At 51.9% G+C, this 19,185-nt stretch overlaps 1 protein-coding gene across 1 annotated transcript; it reads left to right on the forward strand.

Moving 5' to 3' along the window:
- Positions 1-14,817: 14,817 nt before the first annotated feature.
- On the forward strand, positions 14,818-17,219 carry GRIFIN (galectin-related inter-fiber protein; the record flags this gene model as incomplete). Its single annotated transcript, XM_083872292.1, has 4 exons — positions 14,818-14,829; positions 16,302-16,381; positions 16,471-16,633; positions 17,055-17,219. 4 exons carry the CDS (start codon positions 14,818-14,820, stop codon positions 17,217-17,219), a joined length of 420 nt encoding a protein of 139 aa, XP_083728418.1.
- Positions 17,220-19,185: the final 1,966 nt, after the last annotated feature.

Genomic DNA, 19,185 nt, shown 5'->3' on the forward strand with positions numbered 1-19,185 from the left:
CCCAGACGGTGGTTGGAAAATCAGCTTCTCCCCTGGGGAGCTCAGCCTGCCCCGGGGACCACAGCAGGACAGAACTGTGTGGCCAAAACCTCCTTTGGGGTGTCCCACTGACCAGGGAGGGGCGTCAGGGACCGACCCTGGAAGCCACACCTGGAGCCACGGATCTGTGCCTCCTGCTCCTCAGGGGATGCTGAGCTCCCACTGCACCCTGGGCCTGTGCCAGGAGCTAAATCCATCCCTGGCCGTGCAGCCCTGAGCCCTGGCACGCTTGTGCCGTGTCGCTGTGAGCAGCCTGAGCAAACCCGGGCTGTTTGTGCGGCAGCCGCAGCAGCGCTGGCCCCGAGCCCGCTCCCCACGGCCCCGGGGGAAGGAAAAAGGCCTTGTGGGGGCTGGAGGGCAAAGAGGAGAGGATTTGTCAGCACAAACTGGTGAATCCACTGTGGGGGTGCATTGGCTGCCCCGTGGGATGTACCTGCCCACACTGAGGGGGCTGCAGGAGCAGCCTCATCCCTAAAAGCTGTAGTGTATTCTTCCAGCTGCTCCAGCCTCTTCACCAGGGTTGTCTCTCCCTCTCCATCAGTGTCACACCAGGCTGTCACCTTCCTGCAGCTCCTGATGCCCAGCCAGGCTCTGACAGGGATGTGAACTGCTGGTTTCCCAGGCTCTTGGGCTGAGATTAGAGAGTGTGATAAGCTCTGGCTCAAGGGCGTCAGCAGGGTGCTCTGCGGGCTGCCATGGATCCTTACCTCACTAATTAGACACATGCAGCCACCAATAATTTACCTGCTCTCCCCTTGACACCTGCATGAGAGAGAACCTTCCCCTCAGCCCAGTTTTGACCAGCCACCACCCTGCAAACCCTTGGTGGGAAAAGGGTCTCTCCCCCTCTCCAAGGATCCAGCCAAGTGCGTTTTTATTTGCATTCATCATCCTGGCCGTGATTAATGCTGCAAGGCTGTTGGTATTTCCTCCATGCTTCCCAATAGCCCTTTGCAAAGGGCTGGCACCAGGAGAGCAGGCTGAGAGACCTCCTGAGCTAAAAAGCACATGTCTCTACATCATGTACTCTGGGGCAGGTTCCCAAGCTGGGACAGCAGCAGACCTCAGTCTCTGGGTCATGGATGTTGATGAAACATCCTTCTCCTGAGCTGCCCCAGCCCCCCACCCTGCCTGCCTTGCAGCATCCGGATCTTCTCAGACCATTCCCTCTTCCCAAAAAGATACAAAAGCTCCCAGGACCAATTTACCCCATGTGGGCAGCAGGGAAAGCGTTTAAGGCTTGGAGGTGTATCAGGGCCACTGCAAGCAGGAAAGAAAAATAAACAGGCACAGGATCTCTCAAAGCAGCAGTCCTGGGAAGAGAAGCCACAAGCCCCCAGTGCTGGGTGGGTTTGTTCAGCTCTGAGCATCATTTTCTCTTAGCTGACACAGGTACAGCTGCAACCTCCATGCTGGATACATAAACCCATCCAAACCTTGCACCTCAGCTGTCACAATCCCTAACTCACTTTTCTCCAACCTTGTCCTACCCCCAGTCAGTGGGTGACAGGCTTTGCCACTCCCTCAGCCAAGAAATGCCTCCCAGACAGTTTGGATCAGGGCTGCCTTTCCTAATCTGCTCTCCCCACTCATCTGATTGCTTCCCACTTCTCGCCAAGAGGCTCAAACCATCTGCAGAGATGCTCTGGATGTGAATGGGGCATTTACAACCCAACTGACTTCTGCAAAACTCTCTTCTTTGCACCATCTGTACCAAAATCCCGGTGGGAACCTTGTCCCTTCATCCCACAGTGCCTCGGTGCCCCATCTGTGCTTTGGGAATGCTTTCCCAGGGGAACGGGAAGAACCTTGTGGACTTTCCCTTCCTCCCCTGATGCTCTGGTGTTTCATTTTTACCTGGCTCCCCCCTGTCTCCCGTGTTTGGATAGAACTGTGTCCATCTCTACCCCACTGAGCTGATGGAAGAGCCCCCTGCTCCCCCATCGCCCTCTGATGCTCCATCACAGCGAGCAGAACTGGGAATTCGAGTGACTGCTGCTGTTTTCAGGCTCATCTAACGACTTCCAGAGCCTTCATTTAATTTAATTACCATTACCTTCTTATCTTAGTCATCCTGCCTTGTGTTTATAAACAAAACACTGACTCCCTGCCCCACGGCTGCAACCTGAGCGCGGCACCTCCCATCTGCACAACTCATTACATTCCTCTCCTGGCCCATCTGCCAGATGTCCGTAAGGAAGCCCGTGCAAGCCGCGACTGGAAAGCCGGCCCGGAGAAGACGCTGCATTAACCACTCGGCTTTCATCCCCCGGCCCAGATTTCCCCGGAACGCCCCCTCCGCTCCGTGCCCGGGGTGAGGTATTTGGGTTGAGGTTACTCAGCCCATTCCCTGCTCTCCTGCTGGGGGTGGTGGTTCCCTCTGCTGCCAGCTCAGCCTCAGCCCTTCAGGAGGTGTATTCCGTATTGAAGACAGCCTGGCTGGTGGATTTTTGGGATAACCGGGATGCTGTGGACAGCTGGGGTGGTGTCTGTAAACTGCTGCCCTGCAAATATTCACCAGAGAACACCCAATCCCAGGGATCCTGGGAGTGCCCTGCTGCTGGCAGCAAGTGAGACACCGTGGCCAGAGCTGTCACTGTTAGAGAGTTCTGAAATGAGCCCAGAAGTGGAGGAACAGTCACTCCCTGCTCAAACCCCCTGCTCCTGGGAATCTCGGGGGTCCCTGCCATGCACTCTGAGCATCTTGTTCCTGCACCGTGGATGTGGGGTGAGTGATGGTGCAGCTGACTCCATCCCTACCCTGTGACCTACTAGACCCTGTTTTTGAGGTTCTCCCCGTTTCCTCTAAAGGATGTCTGTCCTGAAAATATGTCTCTTCCCCTCCAGGGAATCCTGATAAGCTCAGCCACAGCTGAGGAGAGAGCTGGAAGTCTTCCAGCAGAGCTGTTGTTTGGTGTCTCTGATGACGTTGATTTTTGGTCCTTCTAGAGTCCAGATTCCTTTGATTTTCAGTTCTTCAAGAGCCCAGATTCTTGCCAGTCTGGACAAACATTGCTGAGATAACCCAACTGCTATAAAGGTGAGGTGAGCTCCTGCTAACCAAAGAACTCTCATAAACATTGGAACAAGGGACTTGGCTCGAATCAGGCATAAAAACAAACTTTGGCTTTGACTTCAAAAGCCTCAGAGTTTAAAAAGCAGTTATGATGCAACCTCCTTTGTATGCGAGCAGGGATGGCAGTGCTGGGTTCTGCAGGAGGGCAGGAGGGGCTGGCTGGCCCAGGGGGGCATTTGTAGGAAATGCTGCAAGCCCAGTGTGATTCTGAGGTGGGAGGTCCAGGGGAAAGGGCAGCCCACTCCCAATGCTTGCCTTCTGCCTCGTCCAACATTAATGAAGCTTCTGAAAGGATGCCCTGGGAGTGGAGGTGTGCGGGAGGAAAGAAAATATCTTGTTTTGTTTTCTCTCTTTACTGCAATACTCGAATTGCTCCTGAAATTTCCTCTGCAGCATCCCCTGGCTGGCTGCAGCATGGCAGAAGTGCAGAGCATTTGCTCTGCTGAGATGTGGTGGGGCTGGGATGAGCCACCAGCTTAAAGCCCTGTGCTGGGAAGAGGTCTCAACCAAAATGTAGAAATCAGCCCTTTCCCCATCACTTGGACTCCTGACAGATTTACATCCACAGGGCAGGCTCTGTGTCTGGCCACAGTTTGTATCTGTTGGCCCAGAATACTTGAAATAATTGGTCCCTTCTTGCAGAGACAGCAGCAGCAACTTTGGGCTGCTTTGTTTTTGTGACCTGCTGCTCTCACAGCACATTCCAGGTCACAGAAGTCCTTAATTCATTTCCATGGTGGTGGGTCCAGGACAGTCACACATCCCTGGGACCAAGAGATGCCAACAAGCACAGGCACAGCCAGTGTCTGACAATATCTGTCCTGGAGATGTTTGTTTATGCCCTGCAGTTCAGCCTGCAGCCAGGGGAATGTCCTGGGATCTGCCATCTCAGAAGTGAAAGACATTCTGGAAAGGTTCTGGAGTGTTTGGTTGGGTAGGAGCAAGCTGAAGTTTATGAGAAGGTAGTTCTTCTGTTAGGCTGATGGATAAATCAGGAAGACCAGGCTCCCTGGCAGTGCTGTGGGGGCTTCTGTGCTGGAAGTCAGGCCACAGCATGGATTTCGGGGCAGATTTAGGTTCAAGTCATTGCAAATAAATCCTTTCCCAAGAACTGCAGCGTCCACATCACCCTGTGTCCTTGGCTGGACCACCCTCCCCATAAGAAGGGGCAGGTTAAACCAGCAGCTCGTGGTAGAGAACTGAGAACCCCCACTCCCCTGCAGCACCCAGGGAACAGCCACTCCTGCTGGGAGCAGACACAGGGGACACAAACAGCTTGAAGAGACCACACACAACCATCTTCATGTCTGACATTATGTTCCCTGTGTGTTCATTGGGGTAGAAGAGATCAGAAAACCCTCTAATGTGGCCACAGCACTGTCCTCTGCACTAGAGCAGGGGCAGAGCACTCAGGGAGAGCTGCTCCCCCCGTGCTGGTCACTGGCAGGAAGGACACAGGTTTTTCCTTTAATGGCTTAGTCATGGGACTAATAAAGCCTCTTTAATCATTGTTCATCGCTTGTACACACAAAGGCACACTCAGAGCTGAAGTGCAGAAGGAGTCAGCACCTGGCAAAGTCATTACTGGCCAGTTTAATTTATTTCTAATCTGATGCTAGGGAAGAGAAAAAGTTAAATGCAAACTGCTGCCAAGAGAAGGACTTGGCCCACGTTGGAGGAGAGGCTGTGATGGAGCTGTGTGGAGCGGAGAGGGAAACTGAGGCAGAAGAGGGTTCAAATGGCTCTATACCCAAGGGGAGCCCTCACTGTTTTGGGGTTCTGAGGGGCTCCTGAGGTGTGTTATAGGGCTGAGGTGTGGACAGGGTACTGCAGACACCACATCCCTGTGGCTGCTTCCTCTTGCCAGGGGATGGAAAGAAATATTTCAATGAAACCCAATTCCTTGGTACGGACAGCAACTGCCCTTGAGCTCCCCTGACAAGGACCTTCCCAGGTATGCCTGAGCTGGACTCAAAACTGTCTGGGTTTTACTTAAAACCTTACTTAAGTCCAGACTACTGAGTTTAGTGGAAATTGGATCTGCCTAGACCCCATCTCCTCGGGCTCCCCACCTCTTTATTCCAGACCTCCATCAATAAGTCTGGCTGCAATAAAACCTTATCAACTCATAAAACTCACCCTCCTGAGCACATACTCTGGCGGCAGGGCTGTGATAAGGGGTGACACAGGAAACCGCAGAGGGAGCTCAACAGCAAAGGCACTTGAGGGAGGTCCTACAAAAACAATGTCCCATCTGTGCACCGGGCAAGGGAAGGTGCCCATTCCTGTGGCAGCATTCCATGTGTGTCTGTGGGCTGGGATGGAGATGGGGTAGGGTCTCGTGGTGCTGTGCCAGGCGCGGTGTCCCTTGTGTCACCACCCCTTTTGGAGCTTTGGATGCCACTAGGATTCCATCCAGGCATGCCGGGACAAGAGTGGTGACAGCAGCTGCTGAGCCTGGGGTGAGCAGGGAGGTTACCTGAAGGAATCACATCTGGCAGAGTCCAGTGAAACCTTTTCTCTTCCCCCCCGCCCCTTTTTTTTTTTTTTTTTCTTTTTTTTTTTTTTTCTTTTTTTTTTTTTTTTTTTTTTTTCCCTGGAATAACACATAAAGTTCAGCAAATATTATTCACATATTTGTGAAGTCAAGGCTGGTATCCTCATGTCTGACAGCAGCTTCCTTGTGTCCTTTCTCTGAGCTCCAAAAGATCAACCCATCTGAAAGGAAAATACCTCAGTGACATGTTTACTTTTTTCACAGCTTGTTTTCTTGCCTGGATAGGAAAGCCTGAGGCTATCAGTGTTTAAATCTGGGTTTAAAACCCGGCAGCCTGTTGTGGGCTGGCAGGTGGAGGCACAGCCACAGCATGCAGGAATCCCTCACCCTGAACTCCCAAATATTCTCTGCAGAAGTTAAAGATTTCGTGTCAGTCAGTGCAGGGGGATGGGGCATTCCAGTCTCCATTTAAAGTGTCCATTCCAGCCCAAAATTATACCCTCTTGTATTCATTCATTTATCTTATCCTCTTTTTCCCGTTGGCCCACGAAATCCTCTCCCCTCTCAATCCTGATATTTAGGGATTTCATCATCCATGCAGCCAAAACTTTTCAATATATAGTGCTAAAATAAATAACAAGAAATAATACAAAATGAACAGAGCTTCTCCACCCTATCTGCATAAGGAACATTTCCAGGCTCTGAATCATTTCTGGGGAAATTTTCCTGGACACTCCCAATGTGCCACCCTCCTCTTGGCAAGGGGACACCAGAGCTGGGGACATGGCCCTCCCTGCTGTCACCCCATTGTCACAGCCACAGGAAATACACCCTCCATCCTCACCCCACCACAGCCAAGGACAGTGGTTGCCCCCACAGCTGATGAGACAAAGTCTGAGTTACTGCAGGTTCTTGAAATCACAAACCTGAAGGCTGGCCCTGGGAGCCTGGATTACCTCTGAGGGACCACAGAAACATTTTTAAAGGTTGTCCCACTAAAATCAGGGTCAAAGTCATGGTTCTGCCATGGCTTTCACATATTTTCCTTTCCAAGAAAAAGGTCCCATCCTATAAATCACACCTTCCCTTTCCCTAGAATCTCCTTGTGGTTGTACTAAAAAAGGCAATTCTGGCTTGCACCAAGCTGAGTGATCTGGCTTATTTTTCAGCAGCAGTCTAAAAATGTTACCAGAAGGGTTTTATTTTTTCACCTAACAGGTAAAACTGAGGAGGCTCAATGATTTTGCAACCCCACTGTGAACCCTACACACTTCCCAGGGCAGCTGCACCTCCCAGCCCCGTTTGTCCTCCCATCAGGTGAGCTGGGATGGCTTTGCATTGTCAGAATTTATCAATTTATCTGAGCAGCAGACTCCACTCCAGCTCTATCTGTACCACGGCCTGACACCAAGTCAAACCACACAACCAAGGCTGTGGCACTGACAAGATCCCCTTTATCAGTCCAAATCCCAGCCCTGTAGGAATGAAGACTTTAGCAGAGGTCTATTTTCATCATTTTCTGGGATTGGCATCAGTTACACCCCTCCTTTAATTAACTACATGTTGCTTTGTGTTCAAAGCCATCTCAGTATTTCCATCAGCAGTGATGGATGCCGAGCTGGCAGCCTCCAAATAACCCAAGGGGCCTCATTGCCCTTTGCAAAGTACTGGCTTCTTTCTGGAGCTCCTCCCACAGCCTGAATATAGGGGCAGGGTTTGGGTCTGGGACACCAAAACACCCACAGTGCCCTTCAGAGCACGGTGCCACATCCCAGTGCTGAGCTGGGCACTGCTGGTTCTCCAGGCATGGCCCTGAGCAGCAGGACCCAGGGGCACTTGGTGGAGTGGGGAGGGTCTCACTGTTCTTTGCCAGCTGTTTTCCTTTGTGAGAGGGGTGAGGGTTTGAACTCAGCCCGTCCCAAGTGTCGCTCCCAAGCATTAATCTAACAGGGTGCCTCTGTTTCCATGACCCTATTTCCACCCTCAGCGTTACACTCCACTCCAGCTCCATGAGCTGTTCCAGATGTTTTGGAAAACCCCTTGCAGTTTGGTAAAAGCTCCAGAAAACAAAATAATTTCTCCCATCAGACAGATCTAAAGGAGGAGGAGGAGTAGCAGCAGAGGATGTGAGGAGCAGAGTCATGGTCAGATAACATCTCCCCAGGCTACGATCCACATCAAGTACAAAACAGGATTGATGGAGTGCTGAGGCAGGTCAGAGCTACCACAAATCTCTCTTGAAGATGGAGATCAAACCCCTGCAGTCCTTGTCCTTTTCCATCAGTGGGAGTTTTGCCCCTGACTGCAGCAAATGACATTTCCCTCTGAGCCAGCTCCACAGCCCTGAGGGGTTGGAAACCCACCATCCGCCATGACAGGAGCAGGGAAGATGGATACAGCCCATTCTGGAGTTGCAGCTCTGTCCTCAGCTCCTGAGCGTGCCTTGGCTTCTCCTGAGCTGCTACTGAGATACAGATGGGATTCTACCCCAATTCCCAGGGCTGCTCCATGAGCAGGAAAACTGCAGCCAAAGCATGAGTGAGTCTGGGTGGAGCCTTCTGTGGATTAACCCCCTTGCTGGACCCCTCCATCCCCCCACACTGTGGTCTTCCTGCCAGTTTGTGTCCCTTCCTCTTGCTGAAACCTTGCACTAACAAATGCTTCATTCATAAAGCATCCCTTCACCTCCCATGCTGAATTTCTCACGCTCTACTTAGCTCTACCCATAACTATATAGAATCAAATTATGTATAAACCCAGCACCAGAAATAGAGAGGGACTAAATCAGCAGCCTGGATTCAGCCTCCACCCAAGCCAGGAGTTGCTGGAAGCTGGTCCTGCCTCCAGACTTTGTGGCTGGAGCCCATCTGCAAGCCTAAAAGCCAAAATGAAAATAGAGAAGAAACCAAATAACATGGCATCTCCTCGTCTTGACCACAGGCTCCCTGGGGCAGGGACTGTCTGTTTGTCTCAAGAAGAACAATTTCACTGTCTGTGAGTGAGGAGCTGGAGAGGGCTCAGGGAGTCTCACTGCAGGAAGGGGCAGAGAGGAGCAGAGCTCATGAGGGAGAGGTGAGCTTGTTGCTCCTTCAGCTCCAGAGGAGCCAGCAGCAGGATGGGCAGCAGCAGATATGGCTCCAGGAAAGGCCATTATTCCCCTCTTCATTCCTCAGCACTACTGTGAGCCCCAAAATCCCCCCAAAAAGTGGTACCATTGGCTACCATCTCCCTGGCTCCCAGCTGGGGGTGACAGCAGGACAGTGGCTGGGGAAGAGGATGGAGGGGAGCCAGGCAAAGGAGAGAGGTGTTTGGGCTAGGACACCTCCGAGCCCCTGGGCAGGTCAGGGACTCAGGGGGCTGCTGGGGCTCTGGTCTCTGGTCCTTTCCAGCTGAAACAGTCCCACCCTTGCCCTGGGGCCTGAGGAGCTGCCACTCAGCAACTTGAACCTGTGCCTCTCCTGTGTCTCTGGCTTTGAGCTATCCCCAGGTCACATCAGGAAACAAACACATTTGGTTCCCTAAATGGGAGAAGGTTTTTTGTCATCGTCGTCATTTTTCTAGTTTCGGTCTTTGTTTGCAGCCCTTCCTCTTCCTCCCTGCTCTCCAAAATAGCAGAAATCTGCATCCTCCTCCCCAGCTGCCTCTTGTAGGTTGCTGCAGCACCCAGTGCTTCTCCTCAGCCACCAGCAGCAAAGGCCAGAGCCCACGTGGAGGGGAGCAGTGCTCCAAGTTCAAGGGTTTATTGACTGGGTGACCTGAAGCAGGTATCTGTGGGGTCTTGTTGGTACTGGTATCTTTGGATGTGTGCCAGGCCCTGCCAGGCTGAAAATGTCCTTCCTACCACTCAGCCCTGTGCCATCCCATCTTCTCCCAGGGCCTGGGATGGGCAGTGGACCCTACATTTCTTCTTCTCCTGTCACTGTCCCTCTGGTGCAGCAGGGCAGATGATGAGCTGGTGCTTCAGTGCAGCAGGACCAAGAGAAGGAAGCAGTGGTGGTGCAAGGAGTGGGTCAGATACTCAGAAGTGGAGGAAGGACATGTTCTGGCTCCCAGAGCTGCAAGCCTCTCAGTCCCTAAAGCATTTTCTTTGACCAAACCCAGAGTTCCTCCCCCACAAATGCCTCCAAACCCCCTCTAAGCTCCCTGGGGGTCTCCTTGGGGTGGAGTTCACACTTCTATCAGCAGCTCCAGGAGCCATGGATGGCATGATGTCATGGCACCATGCCATCTATTGTGTCCCAGCACTGACCACCAGTGATCTGCCTGGAGGAAAAACTGCCCATCCTGGTTGGAGGCAGCACGATCTCTGCCACCCTGATGGATGGTGGCTCTTGGACAGAGCTCCCCGGACTGGCTGCCTGCTGGGAAGGGGCTGTGCTGGCTCTGCCTTGGCACATCTTCCCCCTGGGTAAGTATTATTTGCACTTCTCTGTGCCTGGGAAAGGTCACTCAGGGCTGGGCTGAGCAACTGGCTGGAGGAGACTGAAATGTTTGTGACACTGATGGCCTCATTGTTTTATTCTTTTTTAGAGTTTTCCTGCCTCCTTTGGTGCCAGTCACCATCTGACCCTAAACTGAACCTTCTCTAGGATCCAGCCTGAGGAACAACTGTTGTCAGGTGTGATGAAGATATTAAACAAGGGAATGGAAAAGTTTTTTAGGATATCAGAACCTGATTATGACCCCTTATATTAGTAAATCTCAATAGAAAATGGTGAAAAAGCAGGGCTACACAAATTCCGATGTTCCGCAGACCTGAACAGCCCTCATGAAAACCTGCCAACAGCCAGAAGGGCTCCAGCACAGGGGAGACAGCTGTGACTGGCTGCTCCCAGAACCCCAGAGCACCCCCAAAACCTCACAGGTTGCCTCCCTCCCTCTTTCCACCGCTCCAGGCTTCCCTCTCCTGTGCACCTTCTCCAAACCCACCTGCGGGCGCACGACTGCGGCTGCAGCCCACGCGCTGCTCCCGGGCCAGGAGTGCAGCCTTTGAATCGTGGAGCGTGGCCCGCCCGTGCCGTGCCCAGGCCTGCTGCCACCTGGGCTCCCTGGCCAAGGGGCTGCCAGGAGCTGCCAAGGGGAGCAGCAGCAGGAGATGCTCGTGCTTGTGAGCACAGCTGAGCGCAGGGGCAGAGCACACGGCCACGCTGCAGCCCCTCCTGTGATGTGCCTTGTCCTCCCCCTCTGCTTTAGGGCAGCAAATCATTCAACAGGGAATAAGAGCTGCTCAAACCCAGCAAGAATGGCTCCCAGAGACAAACCTCACCTGGGAAGCTGCTGGGAAGCACTTCTGAATTGGCAAGAGTCAGCAGTGGGGAATAAAGGGGGATTTGACAGTGCTGGCGCTGCTCCTCAGGAACCAGGGGCTCAACATAAAAGTGAGCAGGGAGAGTTCATACATAACCTCCCTCCCCCTGAGGATCTGTCATTGCTGCAGCAGAGACCACCATGGAGGGACAAGCAGTACACCCACAAGCTGACTCTGATGAGCACGACAGGGCCAAGTGCCAGCTCTCCTTCTTCTCATCAATCACCAGGAAGAGGGAGACAGATGTCTCCCCGAGGAGTTTGGAAGGTATCATCAAGGAGCAGGAAAAATCAGGTCCCTGCATATACAACAGGGCAATTATTTACGGATCATCAAATATTGGCTCTAAAAACTGCAGGCATTAAACAACAGCCTGTGCCAGGTTTTGTGTTTGCCTTCTGCCTGTACCTCATAGAGCAGGAGCAATGAGTGACAATCAGCACCAGCCATGCCCCAAACCCACCACTCCTTTTCAGCTGCAGTCACTGGTGAGGGCAAAGGGACCTACTCTGACGTGGTTTTACCATCTTCTCCCTGGGGAATTGAGCAGGAAAGGACAGACATGGTTCACCAAGCCTGGCAGGACAGTGCAGTAGTGGGTATAGGTGCAGACCCGCTGGGCTGTGCTGGCTGCAGGGATGTCGTGTCGTAGCACATGTAGCTGCCCCAAGCCAAAGAAGGAGGGGTAGCTACAACCTGATCTCAGCCACTCTCTGCTCCAAGGGTTTTCACCTCTGGAAGACCCTGGTTCAGTTTCTGGCTGAGCCTGGCCATCCTCTGACAGGAGCAGCAGCAAGGTGGCAGCAGGCAACGCCTGGTGAGATGCCCTTATAAGAGCAAACTCGAGCTCCCGATCATAAACCAAACCCTCCTCTTTCATTTACTCATCTGACCTGGCGGTGCTGGGACTGATAATGCTGGTTTCCTTTTAAGCAGAGGCCAGTCATAAATAAAATAAACCAGGCGTGCTTTGTGTTTCCACTCCCTTGCCTTTCATCCCCGCTCCTCAAAGCCACAGAAGGGAAGTCCTGAGCGGGGAGCGGGAGCTGTGCCGGGGACAGCAGCGGCCCCAGGCTTGGCCTCAGTTGCACTTTTGTGGCTTCATGGCCCTGCTGAGGGCTGGGATCACCTCTCCCTTTCCACCAGTGTGGGGAAAGAGCAATGAGAGGCAGGGACTCCACTTGCCATGAGAAGCATTCACAGCACTGTCCGGGAAAGAACCAGGCTCCTTTTCTTACCCTCCACAAGAATAAAAGCAGAGTTCCATACCCAGGCATCTCCTGGGGGACACAACATGCCCTTCCCTTCCCCAGCACCAGTGCCTAACTGGGAGGATGATGGGCCATGCTAACAGGAAGCCAAAGAATGGAAAATCTGACAAAGACATGGTTCCCAGAAGCTGCCAGCCCCAAGGCTGCTCTCGTTAGCAGGGCTGACACTGCAGTCAGGGGCAGGAGGCTGGGCCAGCCCCCACAGCGTGTGCCGGGGTGTCAGCTTCCCCCTGTTGCTCTTGCCACCTTACAGGGTGTGATGTTTTCCTTCGGTGCTCTCTGATGAGCTGCCTTGGGATGCTTGAGCTGAGCAGCTGCAAGTGGCTCCTGCCAGAGAGCCTGGAGTTTCCTTCCAGCAGGGATGAGAGCTGCAGGCTGCAGCACTGACCCCGGTCCCAGAGCAGCAGCAGGTGTTGCATCAGACTCTTCCAGAGTTAGAGCAGAGTTAGAGCTCGAACCATGTGTGAATTTTGTTATAATTTGTCTCAGGGATTTGCCTGCACTCTCCAGCCCTCTCCTGGCCAGTGTGAAATAGCAGAAACAGAGCGATACCACAGTCTGTGGCACCAAGGTTTAACTCACAAAGGCTTTATAGTTATTTTCTGTCCCATACTGAGCCTGGAGGAGCATTCACACCATCCATCCCTGGCACAGCACTGACATGGCCAGTCTCTTGCAGACAGCAGTGCTGGAGAGGTCCCAGGTTATTGCAGAGCCATAGATCTGGGGGAAGGGGAATGGGGGAGAGCCAGCAAAGCAACATCCCAAACCCTTCCTGGGGTTACACAGTCCTAAAGCAGCATGGCCAGAGCACAGGGCTGAGCCCTGTTTGCACAGGGGAGTTTTAGAAGATGAAATGGCTGCAGAGGAGGTATCAATACTGCCAGGCACCAGATAAGTAAGGCTGGAGAAGCCTTGCACAGAGGTGTGCACTGGGGAAATCAGAGCTCCTGATTTGCTCTGGTGGGAAAAGGCTCTAGGAGGCCTGTCTGGATTTGGGGTGACCCAGACTCACCCTTTAAGAAGGAGCTGAGCCTGCCTGAACTGCTCTGCAGTGCCTAAGCCTTACCCCCATCCACTGACACCATTAACATCATTATTACAAATGTGACACACTTATTTAGTTTGCAGACCCCTCCTTTCCTACACACAGGACAGCAGTTCTGCCTGGTTCTGCCCACATCACTGTGAGTATCCCAAAAGCAGCCCTTTCCCCTGCAGTCCTTTGCAGGCAGCAGAAATGAGCAGGGAGTGATGATTTGGGGGCTGAGAACACAATATTGGGCTGAGGCCATAAGAAGGGGAAAGATGCAGCCCGGCAGATTGGAGACAGCAACATCATCATCCTTCAGCAGCCCCAGGAGTGACAGGCGGGATGTCCTGTCCCTGTCCCTGTCCTTCCAACAGCACCTCGGCCCCTCTGCCGCCGGCTCAGGGCTCCCTTGCACGTCCCAATGCTGCCCTCTGTAGCACAGAGCTCTGCTCCTGCTCCAGCTCAGAGCGAGGAGACCAGGGCAGAGCTCAGCTACACAAGCCTTGGTTTTGTGAGAGTCTAAATGGGCAAATCCTGCCCTGGGACTCGGCTTTGTCAGTCCCAAGAGAGGCTGTTGGCTTCTATGTCTGCTGAATTGCATTTTTAGTTGTCTGCCAAGGGCACCAGAGCCTGAGTAGTAGTTATCATTCTGCTTATCTGCCAGAAATAAAACAAACATTAAGTAACACCAGCACTGTGGCCTGTGCACTAAGAGGGTTTTAATCCACAAAAGCCATGGATTCCTGTAGGACCAGCCAAGGACCATCACAGCCTCCCATGCACACAGGGATGAGGACAGTGCTAAATGTTTTCAAGCTGTGGAAAGGGGGGGAGATGCACAGCCATCCCTCCCTTCCCTGCCCTTAGTTTCACAGCAGCACACGCTGACTGCCAGTGTGAAAACACCTCATCGCTGAAATTCATTTCGGCACTGCTCATTTCTTGGTGCGTTTCCATGTCAGGAAATATTGGACAAAGGCTCGCTCCCCCTGCTCCCAAATCCCTGCATTGTCCCCGGCAGGGAGGGGAAATGCGGGGCCGGGGCGCTGAGCTCAGCACAGCAGCACATCCCGAGCCTCGCCCCCCCGGGGCGCCGCCAGGGGGGAAAGTGCCTGTGACAAAGCTGGCATCAGCTCATTCCAGGCCAGGCTGTGACTCACAAAGAGAGGAAAAAAAGAAAACAAGGAGAAAAAGGAATCTCCGATGGTCGGGGTGAAGCTGAGCCCCTGTCGGAGCCACTGTTTCTCCTCTGCCACCTCCTTTCTCTCTGGACCTTGAGGTGGAAATGACTCCTGGTATCTCCTTCAGCTTTGGGAGTCCCCATCTTTCCTTGGTGCCTTAAACACTCGGAGCCCTGTGGATCCGGGGCTCCATCACGCCGTCCCCAGCACCGGGGGCTGGACCAGTCCCGCACGGCTCACCGGGCTGACCCCGCCGCGCTCAGCGGGATTTGCTGCTCCCGTCCCGCTGTGACAGGAGCCCTGAGCCCGCCGGTGATGCCAATCCCTGCACACACCAGCCCCTGGCCGGCAGCATCTATAAAAGCCCTCTGGGGGTGCGGCCGGGCCGGGCTGCGGCGCGGGGCTGGCAGAGATGGCACTGCGGGTAAGCGCCGGGGACAGGAGGGGACACCGCCCGGGCTGGGCGGGGGGGACACACGGGGCTGCCAAGGGGTAAAGGAAGGTGGGACAGAAGGGCTGGGCAGGTGGAAATCCTGAATAACACAGGGGTGCTACTTACACTGCTGCTCTTCTGTGTCAGTCTGGTCCAGGCTGCTGCAAAATTGAGATTCGTGGTGCTCAGTGATGGGCAATAGGACAGAATTGCATCCTGGTTATACCAGGGTTGCCCTGAGGGCAGTGATTCCCACATGGAGGGCTGTAGCTGAGACCTGTGTGTTGCCCTCCATCTCTGCTGGGACAGCCAGCAGCAGAGGAAACAGCTCTTTGCTGTGTGTGGTGTGTCTCTTGCTGGGGTTGGTGAAATGGTTACAAACTCAGGGTCAAGGCAAGGAGAACCTGGGCACTGCCATCACCACTTGCTCTTTGAATCCAGAGCACTGACAGCTCTCTGTGCCTCACAGGGGTGGACACTGCTCAGAGCCTTTCAGTGGCCACGTGTGGGGTCCCAAAGCTGCCCTCCTAAAGTAGCCAGGCACGAGGGTATGAGATTGGTCATCACCAGCTCCTGGCCAAATGCCTCAGCTCTTGCCCAAAAACTTATATATCTCAAAAAAAAAAAAAAACAAAAAGCATTGGAAACAGGAACTCATGACAGAGAAAGAAACAGGGGAGTTGAAGTCCTGACCTATAGGAAGGGAGAAACAGGCACACAGCTGTCAGTGGACATGCTAAAGCTGGGGAAATATTCCTAATGTGAGCAATAAGTTTGCAAGAGGGGATGCTCAGAAGTACAAGATCATTCGAGTGCCAAAAAAAAAAAAAAAAAAAAAAAAAAAAAAAAAAAAAAAAAAAAAGTGGGGTGAAATGGCAAGAACTTCTAGAACTTCTTATTAAAATGAGTTATTCAATAAAGCTATGAATTATTCAAAAAGGAACATTTTCCAGCTCATTTTATGCAAGTTTAACCTTGGGGATGGAGAGAGCACATGGAACAGGGGATCAGGCAGGAACTTGTGGGAAGAATCAGCCTTGTAATGCTGTGTGAGCTCAGGCTGGATGTCACTTTCCACCTGTTCCTCTGCTTCAAAGCATCACAAAGTTTTCTGCTTCAGATATTGGGTGCAGAGAGAAGCAGACTATCTTTGTGTCCTGACAACAATGAAGGCATTCAAGTTCTACTTTAATTTTTGCTCTCTGATCCAGCTCAGCTCTTTACAAAAGACCTCAGGGGCAACAAATCCCATCTCATCAACTGGATGTCATAGAGACTTGATTTCTTATCAGTTTAGAGTCCCTGAGATTATTTAGGAGTGAGAAAAAGATGGGAGTAGAGAGTGTGTCTGTGTGGGAAGGGGAGAGGAAGCAGATGACAATGAAAATGTGAGAAAGAAGTGTAAGGACTGAGTGGGGCAGTGCATCTCTGCCACCTTGCTGTGTCCTCCTCCTTGTCTGCAGTTTGAGGCCCTGCACCCCGAGGGAATCTGCCCTGGATGGAGCATCGTGGTCAAGGGTGAGACCAGCTCCAGTTCAAGCATGTAAGGACGTGCTCTGCTCCCAGCTCTCCTGGCTCAAAGGCCAGAAGCATCGTTCACAGCTCTCCATCTCCTTTCTCTCACTGCCTTAGGTTTGAAATTAATTTGCTCTGTGATCCCGGAGACCAAATTGCTCTCCACTTTAACCCTCGCTTCTCCAGCTCCAGAATCATCTGCAACTCCTTCCTCAACAGCCACTGGGGGCAGGAAGAGGTTAACAACACCTTCCCCTTCCAAGCAAAGGAGCCCTTTCAGGTAACCCTGGGTCACCCCACAGGTCTCCTCAGGTGCAACAGGAATAACCCAGATAATATTGGGGTGCTCCCCATTGCCAACACCACACTCAGCAACATCCCCTCTCTGGCTTTGTCTCCTGTTAGTAGTTCTGTTATAACCTGGTGATTTATAACCAGCTCTGGCACAGACATGAAGAGCTCCAGCAGTAATCCCTGGACGCTGCATTTGTTTTCAATTTAGGCTTTGCATTACCACCAGATTTTGTTATCATGGAAGGGAAAACTCAGTTATTCCCTCTTTTTGCCCAGAGTGGAGGTGAGCAGTGTGTGTGTCACCTCTGGCAGGATTTGCAGTGGGTGGGCAGATCCAGCAGCTCCCTGACATGACGGAAGTAAGGTCCAGTAAGGTCCACATGAACATAACACAATCTCTCTTTCAGGTGGAAATCTACTCTGACCAGGACTATTTCCACATTTTCATCAATGAAAACAAAGTCCTGCAGTACAAGCATCGGCAGAAGAATCTTTCATCCATCACCAAGCTGCAGATTCTCAATGATATTGACATTTTCTCAGTGGAAATCACCCAACGAGGTCTTTACTAGAGACCAGAGTTGGGAGTCTCTCACAGCCCATTCCCTCTTAAGCCTCTGATTCAGCCAAGGATCATTTCCTCCCCATTTCCACGTGCCAGCACCAACCAGGAGACAGCCACATGTCCTCGCAGTGGAAGGGATGGCCATTCCCATCACAAGCCACTCAGCACCCAGCCACATTGCTGACCACAGCCCAGCCCATCAAAGACCTTCTGTCTCTACACCTTAGGCTGCACAACAGGCTTTGTCGGTCTGATCATCTTTGCTGCACATCAAAATCTGTCTTGAGTAGTCTGAACACCTGAATGTTACCTTAGGAATTGTGTTTGCCCAAGAGCAGGGTGTGAATGAGCACCAGTCCTCAGCCGGGCATGTGGGGAATGTGGAGGTTGGGGATGGAAAGGGACATTTCTTTCCAGGAGTTGGGTAAGAATGATATCAGATTTGCCAATCAAGGAAATCCCTGCTGGGACAGTCCTCCCTGGGCAGATCAATCTCATCATTCATTCCCTGCCAATCCAGGCACCTGGTAAGAGCAAGGGCTGGTGACTGGGCAGAGGACACTGTCGAGGTCTGTGTGATTTTGGCACTGGCAAAACACTGCATTTTTGTTTTGAGGGCCAATGCAAGGTGAAGGTCCCTAGTATGCAGAGCAGTGTGATAAGATTCAACTTGCCAGGTGTTGCCAGGAATTCCTTTCACCAGCTGAGAGATGTTTGCTCAGCTCCACTCCTGCCAGCTCCAGGCTTCCCAGACAGACCCCCAGGGTGATGCAGTGTGTCAGAGAAGGGCAAGAGCTTGAGGAGACACATAAAAGCACATGGTTCCTCCACCATGCACCAGAAATGCAGCTGGACTCCAAACAAAAGGAGCTGAGTAAACCAGGGTCTAGAAATTTTGATAAGCCTGGAATGAACAGAGTGCCTGGGGATATGAATGGGCAGCCTCTGGTTTTCCCTGCTTTATTGTTTTCTTTTCTCCCTCTTTTTAGTTGTCTCTCAAAACAGTTCACTTATCCCTTGCACTCTCTTCTCTTTTCCAGCCTCTTCCTTGCAGCACAGCATATCTCTGACTTCTTGACCAGGCAACAGCAGAGTAAAAGATGTTATTTTTGCTTTGTTTTAATTACACGCATCATAAACAGCATAATGTCACGGTGTTAAATCTGAACAGGAACTTATTCCAAAAATGAAATTACAGTTGCCCCCGATTACTCCTTTGTTCCTCAGATATAAGACAGAACATATTCCTGATGGAAAAGGCAAAGATGATCCTGCCTTGCCAGTCATTGAGGAGAAATCACTTAATAAGGAGTCAGCCCTGATGCGTCCTTGCCTTTGGATGAGATCTCTGAAGGTTGCAGCTTTGCTCCAGCCTTTTCTCAGTGCTCAAATTGGCCATTCCCTACACTTCCTTCTATTTGCAGCTTCAAGGACTTGTGAGGAAGAGGTGGGTGTAGAAAACCACGACACATGATGCCATAAACCTGACATTCATTAATCTGTTAAGAAGTTTGCAGTGTTTTCCCAGACTATCAAGAACACTAATGGGAAACCATCCTGTTCTTGTAGCAAAGGGCTCATTGGGAACACAAAACAATGCCAAATGGTACCTTCTCCCTCCAAAAAGAACAGAAAACATGTTTTGGAAATGGCAATAGTCTCGATGGCAAGTCAGGAAAGTTGGAGATGATGAGATTTGCTCTGGCCTGGAATAAATCCATCACCACTGAGACAAAAGAGTCGACTCAAATTCTGGTTGTCATTATATAACCCAAGGCTTCAGCAAACTTTGCTCTCATGGCCATGCTCTCAGCAAAACAGGCACAAACCCAGACAAAGCCAGGCCTGCTGGGATTTCTGTGTCATCCATCTGATAATGCTGAGCAGCATTTGAAAGAAATTGTCCTTTCCATTTGTGCTTTTCTGGGGGCTGATAAAGACAGATCATTTTTCATGGAGGAAAAAGTGATGAA

The sequence above is a fragment of the Zosterops lateralis genome, assembly GCF_965231275.1.
Source record: "Zosterops lateralis genome assembly, chromosome: 15".
Lineage (NCBI taxonomy): Eukaryota > Metazoa > Chordata > Aves > Passeriformes > Zosteropidae > Zosterops > Zosterops lateralis.